Consider the following 14,028-nt stretch of genomic DNA (forward strand, 5'->3'; position numbering starts at 1 on the left):
TACAAATCTATGCAGTCCGATTTGAAATCTTTAAAAAGGCTTATATTTAGAATCGGATGGAGTACATAATGAGTGGCCGGTGTACCAGCAGATGTAAAATACTTCCTTCGTTACTAAAACCATAACAAGAATTATGGAACCGTCTGAAACAAGACAAATGGATTACAGATCCACGAAAAGACAGGAAATCAACACGAACAATTGCACTGTGCCAGACGGAATTAGAGTGCAAGCATTAACATTCGCCAACAAAAACAATTAAACACCGCAGTGGACGGGCGGCGCGGGGGACTTGTGCAACCCTTCTACCGCAAAGAGGACACGAGGGCAGGAGACCTTGATGTTGTACAGCGTCGTGGGGATCCCCCCGACCCGGAACTGAACCTGCGCCTCCACCACCACGGTTGTCCCGCGGTTCCCGACCAAGTCCATATGGTGCCGGTGAAACCGTGAGAAGGCCACTGACGCGTCGATGATAGCCGGCGCCGCGCCAGGCGGGAGGTACTGAGCGGCTGACGGCCTCGCGTAGACCTTGGCATCGATAGTGTTCCTGCTGTCCTTGCTGTCGATCAGGCCGATGAAGAAGTTCAGGTACCGCACCGCAGCGCGCTTCCGGCTGGCGTTGGCGGCGGTGACGGTGAGGTTCAGGTACCAGGTGCCGTCGTAGCTGGTTCTGTTGGAGGCGTGGACGATGGAGAAGTTGATTTCAGCAGGGCTGAGAACGACGGAGACCACGATCACGACGGCTGTGGCGGCGAAGGTCCCTCCTAAAACCGCCAGAATGTAGTGTCTGACGGTCCAAAATTTGCTCTCATCGGCCGTAGCCATGTCGGTATGCCAGTATGTTACCTTTGCTAGAAGAAGGCAAGTGGCCGGCCTAACATACTGGTAGCTGGTGCATGTATCCACGAATCCGAATTAAGTACGTAGCACGCTAGTTTCCTAATAATTAAGCAAGGCACTTACCTTTTCTGTTGGCTCTCCAAACTCTATCTCTCTCTGAAAGTCGAATCACCTACGGGTCTATTTTTTTAGCCAGCGCACCTGTACATCACGTACTTGAAAAAAATGCAAACCAACTTATAGATAGATGATTAGAGCATCTCCAATAACTGATGTAAACTACATCATAAAAAGTGCAAGATGTAAAATTAACATCACCAAAAAGTGGTTTTTATATCATAAAAAACCACACAACTCTAACGGATGATGTAAAACTATTGCTTCAATAAATGATGAAAAACGGCCACCGGCCGCGCGGCAGCAGTGCTACAGCTGCACTACAGAAGCACTCTAGCGGCACTACAGCCGCACTATTTGGAATAAAAAATATTGGTTTTCCACATTTGTCATGTGCATGAATGTCTCATCATCAAGACTACAAATGCACTTACACACAATCTTACATTCTATTCTTATGAGAGACATCACAAAAGAACAATAAAAAAAACATTTATTTTATCTTTGCGACATTTCGTCGAGCACGTTGGAGGCGGTGGCCACGAGCATGGGCGGGTCTTCCTCGAATGTTGGTGGCTTGCGATGGCGGCGGAGGCCGAGGCCGCCTTGCATCTACATCATTTGTTGGAGGGATGATTTTGGGTCTAGGTGATATATATTGCAGTTTTAGTACATATACATTATCTATTAGAGATGCTCTTAGGAGGACAGTAGTATCCCAACCCAGCAGGGTTCAATTCCTAGACTCACCGGTGCTCGCATTTTCCTGAATTTATTTAGGCCTTCCGACAATGCGCGAGCAGTTAGAGGTGACACTCTCGTCGACTACGAATGTGTCTATGACGACTTCGTCAATCTCAAGATGATGGTCATAGGATAGGATATGCATGCATTAATAGGGTTGGGTATACATGCTTTTGTATGAGCGTCTGCGTCTCTACTTTGTTAAAAGAAAGATACATGAAAAATGATTCATGTGAGTCACTTCTATTTCTGGCCATGAGATAAATATGCAATGGCGGGGGGAGGATGCTCGGGCAGCCGCGGCTAGTGTGCCTTGGGTGTGGTGGCACCGCCATTGCTAGTGTCTTCAACGACAAGTTGTCTCTCAGGATGTTGAGCCAGCCGGGCTGACGTGGTGACATTGTCGCCAAGAGGGGAGGACATGCCGGCTAGGGTTAGGATGTGATGATTACAGTTTTGGCTGGTCTTTTGTAGGGTGAGGACAGCTGGCCGCGTTGTGAGAGATGATGTTGTGTGGCGGGCATTCAATGGAGTGGGTGTGTCATTGGTACGACGGGTGGTTAGCTTTCACGTCCTCTGTGTCATTGGTACCGGGAACGTCCTCATCTGCCATGGCCGCTAGCTCGAGTTCTTCTACGGGCCTGGGACGAGCACGATCTCGCTGTTTCATACTGCAATCTTAGATATTGGTTTTACAATTTTTGCATGGATAATCTGTAGTTGCCATGCACATTCCCGGTATGCCGTGCTGACACGTTTGATATGCACATCCACTGCATTTCTTGCCATGTTTTTTGCTTAGAAAGAACATGGTTTAGGGAGGAAACAAGTGAACTACATTGGACATGGCAAAAAACATGGCAGTTTTTTTATACTAGTAGTTGCCATGGACATAAATGCTTTGAGTTTTTTGCCATGGCAAAATTCTGGTTCAATTGCCATGGCAGAATTTTTTGGAATTCATCCCATGACAAATTTGTAGGGAATGACATCATTTGACTAAGCTATAGAGCATGGCAACTTAATTTCATGGACCATGCCAATTTTTATTTTTTTCATTTACAAATTTATTCTTTTTCTAACAATACGGCAACTCTAGTGTTTACAACATGGCAATTTAACTTTTTTATTATGGACCATGATTCATTGCTTTTCAAACATGGCAATTTTTACTTTTTTCCATTTGGCAAATTCACCTTCATTTTTGCCATGGCAATTTTACTTTATCATCCATGGCAAATTTAATTTAAACGCAAATGGCAAATCTTTTACTGTGAATCTACCATGTCAATTCTTTGTTCGTCTCTTTTTATTTTTTTCACACACGGCATTTTTCTCATTCGAACATGAAAATTTTAAGTAAAAATAACATGGAAATTTTTTTAATGAATTCGCCGTGGCAATTCTTTGTTCATAATTTGTTCCTTTTTTACATGCAACCATTGGTCATGACATTTTTGCCATGGCAACTTTCTTAACCATGGCAAAGAAATCTTCATCGTCATGGCATATTTTTATTTGAACCATGTTAAATTCATACTTCATACGTGGCAAATTTATTTATTACTGGCATGGCAATTGTAGTTTATGGGGCATGGCAAATTCATGCTTCATAACATGGCAAATGTAGTCATGGCAAAAAAAATCCTGAAACTTTTTGTGATGAATCCAATATGAAAACTTGCCATGGCAAATGTCTTACAAGTTTTGCAATGCCATCAATTCAAAATATTCCATGGTTCCATCCTAAGTCCCCATGACCACAACAAAAACTTTCCATGGCAAAAATCTTATATTTTTTGCCATATCATCAGTTCAAAATTTGCCATGGTTCGAACACAAAGTTTGCCATGTCAAAATCTTACAACTTCTTGCCATGGCAAAATCTTACAACATTTGCCATGTCAAGTTAAAAAACTTAAAATGCCATTGCAAAGCATGGCATTTTAAGCGAAAATGCCATGAAATTTTTTTATATACATTTGCCATGGCAATTTTTTATATACATTCTGCCATGGCAATGTATTAATTATACTTTGTTTTATACATGGCAAATTTATTTTATATAAGCATGGCAATTTAAAATAGGCATCCGCCATCGTAATTTTTGTCCTAATTTGTTTTGGTGTATGACAAAATAACATAACATGATTAAAATGACGTAATGATGTTTTCGGCCATGGCAAATTCGTGCTCCACTTCAGTTTTTTTTCCAGCCAAGGCATTTTCGCCGTGATTTGCATAGGTTTTCATACCAATTTTTGCCATGTATAATGGCAAAATATTCTTCTGCGTCTTCATAACATAGCAAATTCATTTTTTTTGTTCATACGACAAATTCCATTTTTCATCACATGGCAAATTCATTTTTTCATATGGCAAATTCTATTATTGTCACATGGCACATTCTTGACATTTTATATTTTTATATGTTTTTTAATTCATAACATGGCAAATTAGTTTATGGTCATATGGCAAATTCATTCAAGGTCTCATGGCAAATCCATAGCATTTTTTCTTTCAGGTTACCCATGCCAATGGGGACGAGAAATTGGATCAGCAGCTGGCGTTTTATTTTCTCTCCAGCGGATCAGCAACCATGGCAATTTTTACACTAAACTCTATTTTTGATGGCAAGGAGTTCCTTTTTCTTCTTCATTTTTTTACTGTTTTTGTTGTTTATTTTTTTGTTTCTCATGCTTTTTATTTCACGTCTGGGAATAGGCCCAGCAAAATGGGCACTTAGGCTTGTTTAGATCGCTGGGGTCGTTCCGAACGTCAGGGAGTTATCGTACCCGAAGGACTCGTTTGGTATGCTGGTCCTGCTGCCACACGTGTGGGCATTTTCATATTCGCCCACACAGGGTCGTGTGGGCTGTCTCCTGGGTACACCACACGACTCGCATGGGCGGGTGTTCATTATGCCACACGTGTTGCAGTTATCGGCGTCCTAGACATAAACATATATTTTAGTTAACTGCTGTAATTAGTGAAGGGAAAGTATAAAATTACCAACTAATTTTGGAGCGAACTTCATGAATTATGACGGGAGGACGCATATAACAACTCTGCTAAAAAGTCTTTCTATATGATACTATTTGGCGCACACAGTTATTATTTGTTTTTTTTTTGCGAGAAAACTTTCAATCTATTCATCAACTGTCGTGGTAGTACAAAGAACACTAAAAATAATAAAAATTGCATCCAGGTCAATTGACTACCTAGCGACGACTACAAGCACTGAAGCGAGCCTAAGGCGCACCGCCGTCATCGCCCCTTCTTTACCGGAGTCGGGCAAAACTGGTTGTAGTAGATAGTCATAATGATCAGTCAAATTATACAACACATCTGCCAGAGTTGCTATCATTTAAGAAATGAGATGCGGTATTTGGTAGTGTCAAAAAGTCTTACATTATGGGACGGAAGGATTATGTTGCATTTGGACTGAACTCTATCTGCTCGCAATTATATGTCGGTGGGTCACGTGTCTCGTACGTATCCATCTCTTTTAGAGTTAGATAGATTGTGCATAAAAGGATATCGACCGGTGAAGCAATCATGCTGCCGCAGATGCTTATGTGTATACACACACGCTAGCTAGCGACGACGTACGGTGCTAAGCATGGCGCCGGCGGCAGACGCCATCTTGAAGAAATCAGCATTCCGGTGCCTAGACGTGGCGCGCTACGTGGTGGCCGCCGCGGTGTCCATGCTCATGGTCACGGTCCTCGTGTGCGCCGTCAAGGTGGTCCACCGCCCTCATGACCTCACCCTCTGGATCATTGGCGGCTCCGTGTCTGCGGAGCGGGCCGGCGACCTGAACGGGCCGTTCAACGCCAACATCCGCGGCGACAACCTGACCTTCACCTTCACCTTGCAGGCCGTCAACCCCAGCGGCCGCGTACGCATCTACTACACCAATCCCATCGCCAGGCTCCGTGGCAGGAACTCGTCGTCTGTAATGAAGACTATGTTGGCACTGCGGCTCCCCGACGTTTCCGTGGAGCACCAATCCACGGTGGACATTAACGTGTTGATGAACACCTTTGTGTTGGTACCAGGGCAGAGGTTCTACTTCGAGGCGCTCGCCAACGGCAGCGGCAGCAGCATCGCTGACGCATTCATGAAGGTCAACGGCACCCGCATCGTCCAGAATATTTTCACCGGGCAGAACCTGACCAGCGAGCAAGCCTTCTACTACTGCTCGCCCATCGTCTTCGACGAAGGCGAGTACTACTCCAGTGCGGCCGCGGTTAACGTACCGTGCACGGAGGAAGCCCCGACTACCATTCTCGATGATCCTCTGCCTGGTATAATTAATTGATGCAGATTCGGTGATTAGCTTCTTTCTCTCTCTTGAGTTTCTCAGTCGTCGCAAGTCGGTCTACACCCGGTTTGATTGTTCACTTTACAATGCTCATCTTGTGGCACACGTGGCCTTAATTATTGTCAAGACTAGTGGTGGGTTTACCCTTTGTAGCCACAAACTCGATTGTAACCCTCAGGATAACTATTTTGTTGGATATAAGGGAGAAAGACGGATAATATATATGAATCTTCTCTTTACTAAGAAATTATCTCCTTTTAGCATCTATGATAGGACATTTGTTTTCCCTTCTACCATGTCTTAATTTTGTCTTCTCTTTAGCATATTATACAAACGGAGAATTTTTCAAGATCCACGGCTCATGGCAAACACAGCGTTTGTCGAGAGCTCGTGATGTGAAACTTGGCAACTAGGTTCCACGTGGCACCGATATTCGGGTTTGTCAGTTCCGTCTCGATGCGGCACATTGTACACCAGTCTTGGAAGTCAGCAACGATTTTCGAAATTCTCTGTTTTTTGGGAAGAAAAGCTTGGTTAGAGTTCCATGACAAGTATATAATTTTAGAGGTGTTCCCAGGTGCCAACACGTGGTCTGTTTTGCTTGTCAATGCCTTTCCTCCATCCGTCGAAGCGCAGAGGTCGGTCTTCCGCATGACGGTGGCAACCCTTGGCCCACTGGCGCTTGGATATTGCGCTCTCGCCAACTGCGGCGTCGAGGTCCTTTATTAGGTTCTTGTAGTAGCTAGGCGGTGCTTTATTTTTCGTCGCCTACCTCATCTTGGTCTTAAGCGCCTACTTGGCCTAGAAGAGCTCGTTCCAGCAGTCCCCCGGGTACTCATGCTCTTCTTGGATCCTTCATTTCTCGTTTGTTATCTTGCTGGCCGTGCAGACCAACCTTTTCCTCAGCACGTCGTGGTTGGGGTTGTCGAGAGATTCATTCAGGATGCCATTGACGTCGGAACCGAGGTTGTTATCTGGGTCATTGGGATTGGCGTTGTTGCCGTTGTTATTATTATGGGACAATTGCATTTTTACCCCTTTGTTGGTTCCTACCCACGGGTTTTGTCCTTACTTTTCGAGCTTGCTCAGTTTTGCCCTTACTTTTTCCGTCGTGGTCCCTCGAATGCCCTTTGACCGTTTGACCAAAACTTTGAAAATTCAAAACTAATTCATATGAACTCAGAAAAATGCAAATAAGGTATGAAAATATTCAGATAAACATTACCTTTATGTGCATATCATTTGCATTCAGCAAAAGCACCCTTTAAACGACCTGAGGTAATTAATGGTATTAACATTACTAAAAATAAAAAGGTATAAATTTTTTTTTTCATGAATAAAAATTACATGCAAATGTAGGTGATGTTTTCTGAACATCCAGATATCTTATTTGCATTTTTCTGAGTTTGTATCATCTTGTTATGAATGTTCTAACGACTTGGATCATTATTTGGAAACTTCATAAAAAATGGATACGAACTCAGCAAAATGCAAAAAAGATATCAGGATGTTCAGGAAACATCACCTACATTTGCATGTAATTTTTATTCATGAAAAAAAATATTGTTTATACCTTTTTATTTTTAATAATGTTAATAAAATTAATTACCTCAGGTAGTTTAAAGGGTGCTTTTGTCCTAAATGCAAATGATATGCACATAAAGGTAATGTTTGTCTGAACATTTTGATATCTTATTTGCATTTTTCTGAGTTCATATGAATTAGTTATGAATTTTCAAAGTTTTGGTCAAACGGTCAAAGGGCATTCGAGGGACCTCGATGGAAAAAGTAAGGGCAAAACTGAGCAAGCTCGAAAAGTAAGGGCAAAACCCGTGGGTAGGAACCAACTAGGGGCAAAAATGCAATTGTCCCTATTATTATTCCCATCGCCGGTGCTATTGGCACTGTCACCTCCACCGTCATCCCCGCCCCTGTTTCGTGGGTCTCTACCACGTAGATGTCAGATGTGGAAGTTGTGTTCACTTGCCCGCTGGCGTGGTGGTTGTCGGTAGGCTGCCCGAGGACTCGCCAACCCTTTTGTCCATGTCGTCGGCCTCTTCCGAGCCACTTGCGAGGACCACAGCTAGGTCTACAACACCAGCAACAAAGGTTGGTGGTGGGTGGGTCAAAAAAATCCGACCTTCCCTGGTGACTCCCAGATCCCATCATAGGCTGGGATGGTCATCTGATATCACAAGCCTCTAAATCCAATCTAACTTCTCATTCAGGAGGGTTTGTCGCGGTCCCCCTAAGCCCGACTGAAATCAGTACTAGTGGAAGTTTTTTTGAGATCCGATCTGATATGGATCTATGGTGTTCTCCCGGGGCTAGATCTGTTGTCTGGTTCCTGAGGTGCATGGTTGGATACCTTCTTAAGACCACTGATGGATGCTTCTCACCTTTGTCTCGATCCTGATCTGACATCTGTATCATGACAAGTGTGCCAGGCTACTCACCGACTTGGTTTGACACACAGCTCGAAAAGGTCTACACGGGAATCCGCAGTGTACTCCAAGTTGCCAAAACTAATTATTTGGTTAGGAGCAAAGGTCTCGACCTTACCTAGATGGCCGGTCGAGTTAGCGAAAAGGGTAACGATGCCGAAAACAAAGATATGACCTTCCACAAAGGTGATGCTGATACCGATATGCTCACCCATGTTGATCCCCATCGAATCCTTGCGGCTACTAAGGGAGATCTCGGGTAGGATGTCCTGACCTGATAACTTTGATGTGATGGTAACAGAAACACCAGATTTTACCTAGGTTCAGGCTCTCCTAAGAGATTAAACTCTATGTCATCGACGAGCACTACCCCTCGGTTTATATCGGTACCGGGGGTATAGCACTATAATCAGATTGACTACGTACAAGATAAACATGTGTTAGACAACTTATTCTTGGAAGATGTGCCAAGTCTTTGAGAATATTCCTTCTACATGACATGGGCCTCCTAAACACAGTCCATCGCATCGGTGAACCACCATGGTAGGGCGGCGGGGGGGGGGGGGGGGGTGCTCCTTGGTTTGGCCCACCTGGCCAGAAAACGACGTGGTGAGGAACCCCTATTCTGGACACCATCACAGCCCCATCGGGCAAAGGGAATGAACGGTCTTGGCTAGGGAAGCAATAGGCGGCCGAATGTCAGCCAACGAGGAGGCACATTTGCGCTTCTTTTTTTTCTTGTTATTACTATTATTGATGGGACAGCTTGATGGTAGAAAGGGGGAAGCTCATGTGAGCACACCAAAATCCATTGGCGGCTGAGAAACAGAGTTTGAGGTGGCCGGTACTGCCAGCGAGCCATTCGTTCTCTAACGCGAAGGACCATCCCAACGACCGAAGCCGGAGAAACGGCGGCCCTGCACGGATGCGGCTAGCATGTATTGGTCGAGCACGGGTAGCTGTTGAGGCCCGAAGGAAGAGGACGAAACGTTCGCAGGCATACGGGTTCCTCCCAGCAATGGCGGACGCTTCGAGGGCGGCCTGGACGAAGTCAGCGTATGAGATCGAAGGCGTGGAAGCAGCTGTCGTCGAGGAAACGATTGGGCCAACATGCATGGACCATGGAGGAACCGACCTTGCGACGTGCCAGCATCAAAGGCTTAATCCCGGTTATGTTCGAAAAATTGGGAGAGAAGTTCACTTCTTCCGACTTATGCACCAAGTAAGGCTGCTCATAGCCATTTTAGTATGAGTATCAAGATATTATCTTGACCTGCAGTCTCACCATACATCAAACTTGGTCCTCAAGGAATTTACTTATCAACCGCAAAAAAAAGGAATTTACTTATGAGTACCAAAATTATTATCTTAATGAGGGTTCTACGATGCATCAAGCTTGATCCTCAATAATAACAAGGGAAACCTCTATGTATCACACGTCAATTCTCTGAATTGAACCCGTTTGATGAGGCTGCACAACCGCGTGCCTAACCACTGAGCCAAGGCTCTATTTGCAAGTGCAAATGCTCATACTCTTCGGCATGACCCCTGTCATTCACACACATATAAGTACCTTTTTAACATGACTTGAATATGTGTAGCTGATAATGCGTGTGGCATGGAATAAAATAATACTTATTAGTCACATTCCAAATGACTTGTGTGAGAAGAAGACGTCGATAACCAACACGAAGCCACATAAGCCAATAACCATACCTTTTATTCTTATTAAGTAGCATGACATTAGATAGTAATATAATACTTGTATTGCAAAGACCTAAAACACATTAAAAATGTTGCCCATGGTGTATTGCGCGGGTTGCTACTAAGCTAGTTAGTTCTATATACAGTTACATAATCATTTTCTTAAAATGACTTTTTTTTGAGGGATTAGAATGACTTCAGTGAGTAAAAGACGTCAATAACCAACACGAAGCCACATAAGCCAAAACACATGTGCAGCAAAGTCATCCATAGTACTTCCCGGGCCGGGTTATGCCAGTGTGTGTGGTCAAAGCCCAAAGCATAGTGATGAACTCTCCACCTTGCACCAGTAAGCTCTCGTGGCCCATCACGCGCTCCTCTTCGTTCGATGGCGCCAGGTAAACGACAAGCTCCGTCCACACGTCAGCAAGAAGCGTCCATGTCTCCTCCCACTGGATGCTATTATCCCTCGTAGCTTCTTCCTTCAACAAAATCCCCAGCTTGGCACCATTGAGCACCACCTCGCCTTCCTTCCATTCTGTCATTGTGGCCACCTCTGCCACCGCCTGCATGATCTTGTCAACCCTCGTGTGCCACCACGAAAGGTAGTAGTTGGCACATCCAAGAGCGCCCTTGAGTTCCGCCTTGGCTGCCTCGAAGACACGTTCTGTATTGTCGGGGTTTTCAGGGAGGAGTTCTGGGTGGAAGGCCACTAGGTAGGCACAATACCTGGATAGGCTTGATGCCACAGTGTGGGAGTCCATGCTCTGTTTACCGAGCGGAGGGCACTTGGCCTCCATGATGGAGGTGGCGACGTGCCAAGTGAGGATGACCTCTGCGACACTCTTGCTTCTGCAAGCTGGCATGAGATCATCTCGCCGGCCCGCAAGTGCAGATTTTCCATTGCCGAGAGGGGTTTGATGACCATCACGGATGTGTGCCATAAGGAATTTAACGATGGAATGCTTGGCTTTGTTTGGCACATGCACCGTTTGGAGCAGTAGAGAGAACATGGACGGAATGCTGAGGACGAGTGGCCACCGAATGTTTAGCATAGAGAACTGCTTGAAGTTAAGAATAGGACGGTTCATCTTTCTCCGTACCCATAGGATGCGGTGAACCGCGCCACTGTACATTGGGCTACTCTGCCATTGGGGCTTTGTCACATAGTTGCATAGCAATGATACGATGAACCAGTCTGAGAAAAGGAAGACAATGAACTCCCATATCTCCTCGAAAAAGAAGATCACGAAGAGGAAAAAGGTAATGAAAAAGTTGACAGCGGTGAAGAAGGCTGGTGGCCAGTAGTAGGCCTCGATGAGAAGACACATGGTGGTGTTAATGACACCTGCCGAGATGGCAAAGTTGTCGGTCCTGATGCTAGATAAGGCAAAGGGCACATTGCCAAAGCTAGAGAGGATGACGGTCATGATGCAGAGTCCGGACACCACCACGGGTAGCAAGATGTAATTGGCAAGGAAGAAGAAAGGGCTTGCGAGGACAACTGGGATGACAGAGTGGTAATACTCGCAGAGGAAGTTCACCTCATCGTTCATCATCTGGAATAGTGCCCCTGCGGCGTCCTCTGTCTTGTCGTTGTAGACACCATTGAAGAGTAGGTCACGACACTCACGAGTCTCGGCATCAACATCAATCACAGGAGGGAGGTGCTCGAACCTCCGCCGCAGAAGCTTGAAGAGTGCGAAAGAGAAGCACAACCTCTTGAGCTGCGGACCTTGATCGAGGTTGCTGCACGCATGACTCCAGATTTTGCCAACGGTGGCAACATTATCCTCTGGGGAGACATCCTGCAACTTGTAGCCATCTGGGCTAGGTTGTATAACCAAGTCTTCTTCACCCATGATGACGAACTTGCACTTCTTCAACGTGGCCTCACCTCCACCACCATGGTTTCCATCAGTCAGCGCCAAGTGATCCACATTGATGTGGGTCGACGGGGAACCATGATGGTGCTCTTCCTGGCCCTGGTCCTGGGGATGAAAAATATAGTCGGGAATGAGCATTGAAATATGCATAGTGGACGGGAGCCAGGACAACAAGGGAAGCCAATACATTTTTTTTCTTGGACACCATAGTTTTACATACCAAAATTTTGGAAAAAAGTGTTCGTACACAGATACATGTCCACAATGCACATGAAAGTTTTCCTCACAATATACTTTCATAAGTGGCCTACACAAAAACACAAACTTGTTTATGAAAATGGGATTATTAATTTTTGGTTTTGGGCCTGGATTTTTTTAGCTTCAATTCACTTTATTTTGAAATCTGAAATTTATAGATTTCTAGTGAACACTTATATGGTTTCACATAACTGTTTTAGAATTATTATTTCAAAACTTTGAAATACAATCTCGAAGGGCGGGCCTGGTGCAGTGAAAGATTATCTCCATTTGTGGCCTGGAGGTCCTCAATTTGTACCAGCCTCCTTGCAGAATTATTATGCAAGGGCAAATTTGTTTGGAAATTCAGTTCCTCAGACCCTACCTTGTGTGAGAGCTTTTAGCACTGGGTATGTTCTTTTGAATACGGTTTGGAAGTTGTATTTCCCTCGGTCAATTGAGAGTTAAGAAACTCGGTCGACTGAGACCTAAGAAACTCTTAATGTAAGAGGTGATGAGGTGCGTGTTCAAATCAATACCTTTGATCCATTTTTCTGCAGCATTTGTGACATGTAAGAGGTGATGAGGCGCGTGTTTTTGCCGTAGGCATAGGATCGCTTGCCAATCTCGGTGAAGGCGATCTTCTGCACCACCTTGGTTGCGCAGAGCACCCAAAGGACGCCAAAGAGGGCCTTCCGGCCGGCTCTCTGGATGTTGAAGAAGACAAGGCTGCCGAGCCAGACCACGCGGCCGGCACGCTGCATGCTGCCGGAGTAGCCGCGCATGCGGACCTCGTCCACCTTCTTGCGGAGGAGCTCTACCAGCAGCATCCAGAGGAGGATCATACCGGCCTGTAGCGAGAGGTCGCCGCCAGTGTCGGTAGCATCGGAGCGGGAGTTCTTGGCCTCGGAAAATAGGTAGGACATGACAGGGAGGAAGAGGGAGAACGCCGAGGAGAGGAAGAGGCGGACCTTGGGGTCGAGGGTGGCGCTGATGTCGGAGAAACGGCTGAAGAGGTTGAGGTTGAAGGAGAGGCCGACGAGGAGGAACATGATGACGGAAGCGGACACCATGGACGACTCATTGCTGGTGTTGGCGTAGGAGGAAGTGAGGTTGCGGACGTAATTCTGGATGCCCTCCTCAGCGTTGCAGAAGTGACTGATGAGATAGGTAGGGCGGGTATTTTTACCCGGGAAGGTGTTCATCGTTAGGTTGTCGTAGTACTGTGTACTCCTGTCTATCTTAGAAGTAGTCTGGTAGCAGCTGGATGCTATAGACATGAATACATGCATGGAGCCCAAGTTTTTGTAGTTGCCGCCTAGCACTGCGTGCATGCGTAGAAATAGCCATGGACGAGAATATTTTCTGGTGGCATCGCGTGCTCGCGCGGCCAGCGACAGCTAGGTTTGATTCCCACGATCCATCCAACTGTGCATGGTATAATTGCATGCCGTTACTCTTGATCAGTACTTTCTTTCGTCCTTGGCACGATCATTCTTTTTCTTTTCTCTTTATCGGTGGACCCAATAAGAGGGATGTGGGAGCCTCTGTCCCAAAAAAAAGTGTCGGAAACTGAGGGAGTATTTTTTAGCGGGATTCGAAGTAGTTTTTCCCCATCAACACTCATAGCTAGCCTTTCATGTTAGCGCTAATCTTGTCATGATTTATCATCATGTTTAATCTTGAGTTTGCATGTAGTTTAGATGATCTAGGAAAGTGTGCGTAC

General features: G+C 45.4%; 2 protein-coding genes across 2 annotated transcripts; one reads left to right on the forward strand and one right to left on the reverse strand.

Moving 5' to 3' along the window:
• Nucleotides 1–3,774: 3,774 nt before the first annotated feature.
• LOC120966510 (uncharacterized) lies at nucleotides 3,775–6,253 on the forward strand. The gene is made up of 2 exons (XM_040392609.2): nucleotides 3,775–5,449; nucleotides 5,585–6,253. Exons 1-2 carry the CDS (start codon nucleotides 5,327–5,329, stop codon nucleotides 6,026–6,028), a joined length of 567 nt encoding a protein of 188 aa, XP_040248543.1. The 5' UTR covers nucleotides 3,775–5,326; the 3' UTR covers nucleotides 6,029–6,253.
• A 3,929-nt stretch (nucleotides 6,254–10,182) lies between these two features.
• On the reverse strand, nucleotides 10,183–13,582 carry LOC109783749 (uncharacterized). The gene is made up of 2 exons (XM_020342346.3): nucleotides 12,842–13,582; nucleotides 10,183–12,170 (listed from the first exon to the last, which is right to left on the reverse strand). The coding sequence occupies exons 1-2, from the start codon at nucleotides 13,580–13,582 to the stop codon at nucleotides 10,443–10,445; spliced, it is 2,469 nt and encodes an 822-aa protein (XP_020197935.2). The 3' UTR covers nucleotides 10,183–10,442.
• Nucleotides 13,583–14,028: the final 446 nt, after the last annotated feature.

The sequence above is a fragment of the Aegilops tauschii genome, chromosome 1 (assembly GCF_002575655.3).
Source record: "Aegilops tauschii subsp. strangulata cultivar AL8/78 chromosome 1, Aet v6.0, whole genome shotgun sequence".
Taxonomy (NCBI): domain Eukaryota; kingdom Viridiplantae; phylum Streptophyta; class Magnoliopsida; order Poales; family Poaceae; genus Aegilops; species Aegilops tauschii.

What these genes read in the sequence shown, in the direction of transcription:
- LOC120966510 (XM_040392609.2), top strand. Translation starts at nt 5,327, where the DNA reads ATGGCGCCGGCGGCAGACGCCATCTTGAAGAAATCAGCATTCCGGTGC. An exon ending in TCCTCGTGTGCGCCGTCAAG is followed by an intron (nt 5,450 to 5,584) that starts GTGGTCCACCGC and finishes TTCACCTTGCAG; the next exon opens with GCCGTCAACCCCAGCGGCCG.
- LOC109783749 (XM_020342346.3), bottom strand. Translation starts at nt 13,582, where the DNA reads ATGTCTATAGCATCCAGCTGCTACCAGACTACTTCTAAGATAGACAGG. An exon ending in TGCAGAAAAATGGATCAAAG is followed by an intron (nt 12,171 to 12,841) that starts GTATTGATTTGA and finishes TTTCATCCCCAG; the next exon opens with GACCAGGGCCAGGAAGAGCA.